Source organism: Alexandromys fortis, unplaced genomic scaffold, assembly GCF_014885135.2.
Source record: "Alexandromys fortis isolate MF-2015 unplaced genomic scaffold, M_Fortis_MF-2015_v1.1 scaffold_364, whole genome shotgun sequence".
In the NCBI taxonomy this organism is placed as follows: Eukaryota; Metazoa; Chordata; class Mammalia; order Rodentia; family Cricetidae; genus Alexandromys; species Alexandromys fortis.
Genome location: NW_026068245.1, coordinates 115,715 through 121,199, shown reverse-complemented (window position 1 = coordinate 121,199; position 5,485 = coordinate 115,715). Strand labels below are relative to the sequence as shown.

The window sequence follows — 5,485 nt, the reverse complement described above, 5'->3', positions numbered from 1 at the left end:
GCTACTTAGTCTGACCTCAAACTCATCATCCGCCTACCTCAGCCTTCCTCTCAAGCATGGGAGTTACAGTCTTCCTGTGTGACTCAACACAATACTCAGCTATTATATTTTTGATATGTTGTTTTGGCTATGATGTCCAGGCTGGATTCAAATTCCAGGACTGAAGGCATTTTTCCAGCTCAGTCTCCCAAGAAGCTGGGAGTTCCTTCCTTCCTTCCTTCTCTCTCTCTCTCTCTCTCTCTCTCTCTCTCTCTCTCTCTCTCTCTCTCTCTCTCTCCACAAGCCATGTTGCACACATAGAGGTCAGAGGATAATTGGCAGTAGTTGGATCATCTTCTTCCAGCATATAGTTCTAGGGCTTGTTGGTTTTCAGCCAATCAAATACACCAGCCCAAGTTCAGGGAGCGATTCCATCTCAGTGGAATAGTTAGTGAGCGATGGACGAGGGATACCCTTTGGTCTTGATATGCATGCACAGGTGATTACATATATTCACTAGACCCACACAGATGCACACATGTAAATAAATAATAGAAATAAATCTTTAAAATGCCGACCCATGAGTTAAGATCACGTATTGTTGTCATAGAGGACCCAACTTTGTTCCTCGGCGCCCACATCCAGAGACTCACAGCTGCCTTCATTCCTGCTCCGGGGAGATCTAATACCTTTGGGCTCAGCTGGCACTTGCATCCATAAATGTACACACACATATATACACAAAATTAAACAAAAATAAATCTTTTTTATAAAAAGAGTAAAAAACTTAATAAACCAAGATGGACAACTGAGGAACAGCACCCCAGGTTGACTCTAGTCTCCATATATACCCATGCCCCACGTGTACACACACACACATACACACACACACACACTCTAAACACACACGCACACTAAACACATGAAACTTTAAGGAGGCCTTGATGTGTGAATAAGTGAAAAGTGGTGGGCACAATGGATGGCTGTAAAATCGAACGGTGAGGTGATGGGAGTTGGAGAGAGGATGACTGACAAGTGAGGTGACGGGTGGATGACGGACAGTTGTGTGGGATCTGGTGTACAGATGGGTGGTTGGATGGGTGGGAAGGCAAATGTGAGATTCTGGCCATGGATTGTGAGTTAAAATCTGGGCATAAATCACATGAATTTGTTAGTATTTTTCATTTGTTATTCTTTTTGTTTTTAATACTTTTATTATGAATGTGTTATTCTTGTGTATAATATGACTGTGTGTGTATGTGTGAGAGAAGAGAAGAGAGAAGTAGAGACAGAGAGAGAGAGAGAGAGAGAGAGAGAGAGAGAGAGAGAGAGAGAGAGAAGGAAAGAGCACGTGTGTCATGATACACTTCTGGAGGTAAGAAGTCCGGCTTGGGTGTTGGTCCTCATCTTTTATTTTGTTTGTGACAGGGTCTTTTTGTTGTCCTGCCCCCATATATGCCAGGCTAGTTGGCCTGGGAGGTCCAGGGGTTCTCACTTTTCTGACTCCTTCTGTATCACCATAGGGATACTGGGATTATGAACTCGGGCTGCCTTGCTTTGGGTCTGTGGTTCTCTGGATTCAGACTCAGTTCTCACGCTTGTAAGACTTAACCAGCTCCACAGCCCCTACCAACTGATTTTTTGAGTCACAGCTTGGCAAGTAAAACTCTGTGTTTACATATTCTCTCGTTCTAGGTACATCCTTCCTCCTTTCTTCCTCTGGATCTGAGATTGTTACGCAGCTCTTGTATAGGCTGATCTTCTTAGGGGTAAGACAAACATTTTAGAAAGAACTTGTGTCCTCCGAAGGAACAGCTCGTAAACAACTGTGACAACTGGGGTGTTCTTAAGCCGTATTCAAACTCACCCTCACTTGGCACCCACTCCCCAGCTCCTTTCCCCTCATTACATCCCTATATGGAGCTGTCCCCAGCCCAGTCTCGGCTCCGTCTGACGCTCCAGTGGAGCTGATAGACACAGAGCCAATTAGAGGGACTAGGATCACTTGGGTCAGCCTCCTGTCTCTGGTCCAAGACCTCTTTTATTTTCCCCAGGTCTGAGGCAGCTATGAATGTGAATACCTTGGGTCTGCCCAGCATGTCTCGGTGTCCCAGCAAAGCATTCTGGGGCACTCGCAGAGGTCCAGTCATGCGCCGACAGAGGGAGTTTATGCCGGAAGAGAAGAAGGACACAATTTACTGGGAGAAACGGAGAAAGAACAATGAGGCAGCCAAGCGGTCCCGGGAAAAGCGACGTCTCAATGATGTGGCCATTGAAGGCAGGCTGACCATGCTGCTGGAGGAGAATGCTATACTCAGGGCTGAGCTGCAAGCGCTCAAACTTCGATTTGGCCTCTTGCCTTCGGTGTGTGGTTCCCCGATGTTGCCCTTGCAGGCCTTGCTTTGGAAATCTTCCTGGACTGGGGACTCCCACTCAGGGGCCGACTCATTCTTATCTTTGCCTGGTGCCCATGACTGCCTGTTCAAACCGTGTGCCATGGATTCTGGGATTCCGGGTTGCTCAGGCTGCCTGGTAGCTCAAGGGTGGGCGGGCTTAGCTGTTTCCCCTGGATTCTTTCAGGAGTCAGAGCCCATGATCCCTAGGATAATTGACAGAAGCTTTCAGTCTACCTTCCCAGCTGCTGTCTTTGGTTGTCACTTCTTAGATGGGCATGTGGGGCCCAGAGCAGAGCTCAAGGCTTGTTGTAGGCTGTGGTCTCCTGTGCCTGCTGGATCCCATGCCCCAGGGCCCTCAGATAGATCGCAGACATCCTCGGAGAGTTCCATGGGGTGTTCACCTGGTGTGTCCTGCCCTGTCCTAGGTGACAGGTCTGAGGGTCTGGCTCAGACTTCCCTGCCTCACAAGCTGCGCATCAAATCCCCAGCCGTAAACAGCTTATGTTGAGGATGGGAGGTGGGCCAGGCAAGCCTCTGAGAGCTGCCTCTGACCAGGCCCAGACTGGTAATGTGGTGGTTAAAATTGAGTGTGGGTTTCGTGAAAGGATGATAAGGACTGGGCAGGGCCTGTAGGAAGTTGCCCCCGCAGGGAGGGTCCACCTCTTAGAGCCAAGGTCAGGGCTCCAGGTGCAGAGGGGATGAGTCCCATATTGAATTGTGACTGCATCATCTCTTCCCTCCTCATCACCAGCTCAGCTATCCGACCATCCAGTGATTATTGCTGTCCATTTGTGCTTCATCCTCACACCGGGCAACTCGTCTTCCCCCACCTGCCCAATTGTTTACCCATCTTTTATATGTGTCTAGTTTCATTTTCTGGCCATGTCTTTCTATCCATCCTTCCATCTATCTGCTCTTCTTCTTACTTTTTCTTTTTCGAGTCAAGATTTCTCTATGTAACAATCCTGGCTGTCTGTCCTGGAACTCACTCTGTAGACCAGGCTGGCCTCAAACTCAGAAACCTGCCTGCTTCTTCTGCCTCCCAAGTGCTGGATTAACAGCGCGTGTCACCACCACCCAACTCTTCATACTCATTTAACCTATTTATTGATATTTCATCCATCCACCCATCCATCCACCCACCCATGCATACATCCATCCATCAAACCTCTCATTCTTCACAATCTTCATCTTTTCATCTATCTAACAATCTATTTATTTTCCCTTTCACCTGCCTGCCTGCCTACCTGACATTCTTTATATCTGTCTGTTTGTCTGACTATCTATCTATCTATCTATCTATCTATCTATCTATCTATCTATCTATGCTGGCTAGTTTTTTATGTCAACTTAAAATAAGAGTCATTTTGGAAGAGGGAAGCCCAACTGAGAAAATGTCTCTACCAGACTGGCCTATGGGCAAGTCTGTGGTGCGTTTTCCTAATGATTGAGGTGGGAGAGCCCAGCTGCTCATATGTACTCTGTACCCTGGACAGGGGGTCCTGCACATTATAAGAAAACAGGCTGATCAAACCATGAGTAGAACGTAAGTCAGCTGGCAGCACTGCTCCGCGACCTCTGCATCAGCTCCTGCCTTGTTTGAGTCCCTGCCCTGACTTCCCTTAGCAAGGGAGCACGACCTGAGAGTTGTGAGCTGAATCCAACCCTTGCTGAAACCAATCCTTTCCTCCTCAACTTGTTTATGGCTATGGTGTTTTATCACAGCAGCAGTAGAATTCTCAAGACTCTCTGTCTGTCTGTCTATCCATCATCTATCTTTACTCATATGTTTAAATATATTCTGATAATAAAGATTTTAAAGAAACAATTGTTTATGGCTATGGCATTTTATAAGAACAATAGGATCTCTAAGAGTCTACCTATCTATTATCTATCTATCTATCTATCTATCTATCTATCTATCTATCTATCTATCATCTATCAATCATCTCTCTGTCATCTATCTATATCTATCTGCCTATCTATCATCTATCAATTATCTATCAATCTATCACCTATCAATCATCTATCATCTATTTGCTCATTCATTCATCCTTTACCCTTTCATCAGTCTTTCATCAACCCATCTTCTTACCCATTTGATATTCATTTATTCATTCTCCATCAATTCATCCGTCTATAGTTGATTCATCAATTAATTCTTGTTTTTATAATCCTCTCATCTATTATTCTATCCATTCATGTATCTTCTCACCCACCCGCCAAACTGTTTATTCATCATTCATCCTTCTATTAATCTGTCCATCCACTCATTCTTCAATTTTTATTCATCCCTCAACCTATTCACCCATCTCCATCTTTACTCCTTTTATTTTCTGTCTTTCCATCCATCTACTGATCTGTCCATCCTCCTTTAATTTCTTTATGCATTTAATCACTAATTCCTGCTCATTTGTTGTTCTTCTGTTTATCCCATCTCATTTGCTTACTTCACTGTCTCCTTCCCGAGTCACTCATTTGGCCTTCCTCCTGTCTCCTTCCTCCTGTGTCTCCTTCCTTCCTCCTGTGTCTGTCTCCTTCCTCCTGTGTCTCCTTCCTTCCTCCTGTGTCTGTCTCCTTCCTCCTGTGTCTCCTTGAGTAGAGATAAGTGTGAGGCATAGCATGCCACCACCAGTGAAAAATAATGTCTCAGGGAGTCTGAATCCCGAATTCTTGGAGGTCATCTTGGGAATTTGCTTACTATCTGGATAGGGATCAGATGTACCCTGTTGAGATGTCTTCTCTGTGTGGGACCAGGGTCCCAGACTGCTGGAACAGGTTAGCAGTTTGAATGTATGTGTTTGTGTGTGTCTGTGCATTTGCATATGGGTTTGTGTGAATTTGTGTTTGGATGTGTATTTTTGTGTGTGTGGCTGTGTATCTTCACTGTCCTCCCTCTCCCCTAGCTTATTGCTGACTTTGAGGACTAGACAGATACTCTCCCAACTGTCCAGAAGACATAACCACTCAATATACAGTTCTTTCCTGAATGCCAGAGGCCACATCCTCTTCAGTGTCTCATTTACGAAGGGATTTTTGTTAGATTCTGGGTTGTGTGGCCCTAACTACAGTAGTGGAGAGAGGTAATAAAGGCATGAGACTCCTCTCTT

General features: G+C 45.5%; 1 protein-coding gene across 1 annotated transcript; it reads left to right on the top strand.

The window, feature by feature from the left end:
- The first annotated feature begins 2,046 nt into the window (after window positions 1-2,046).
- Nfilz (NFIL3 like basic leucine zipper) lies at window positions 2,047-2,883 on the top strand. Its single transcript, XM_050131241.1, has one exon. The coding sequence runs from the start codon at window positions 2,047-2,049 to the stop codon at window positions 2,881-2,883; it is 837 nt and encodes a 278-aa protein (XP_049987198.1).
- The last annotated feature ends 2,602 nt before the right edge of the window (window positions 2,884-5,485 follow it).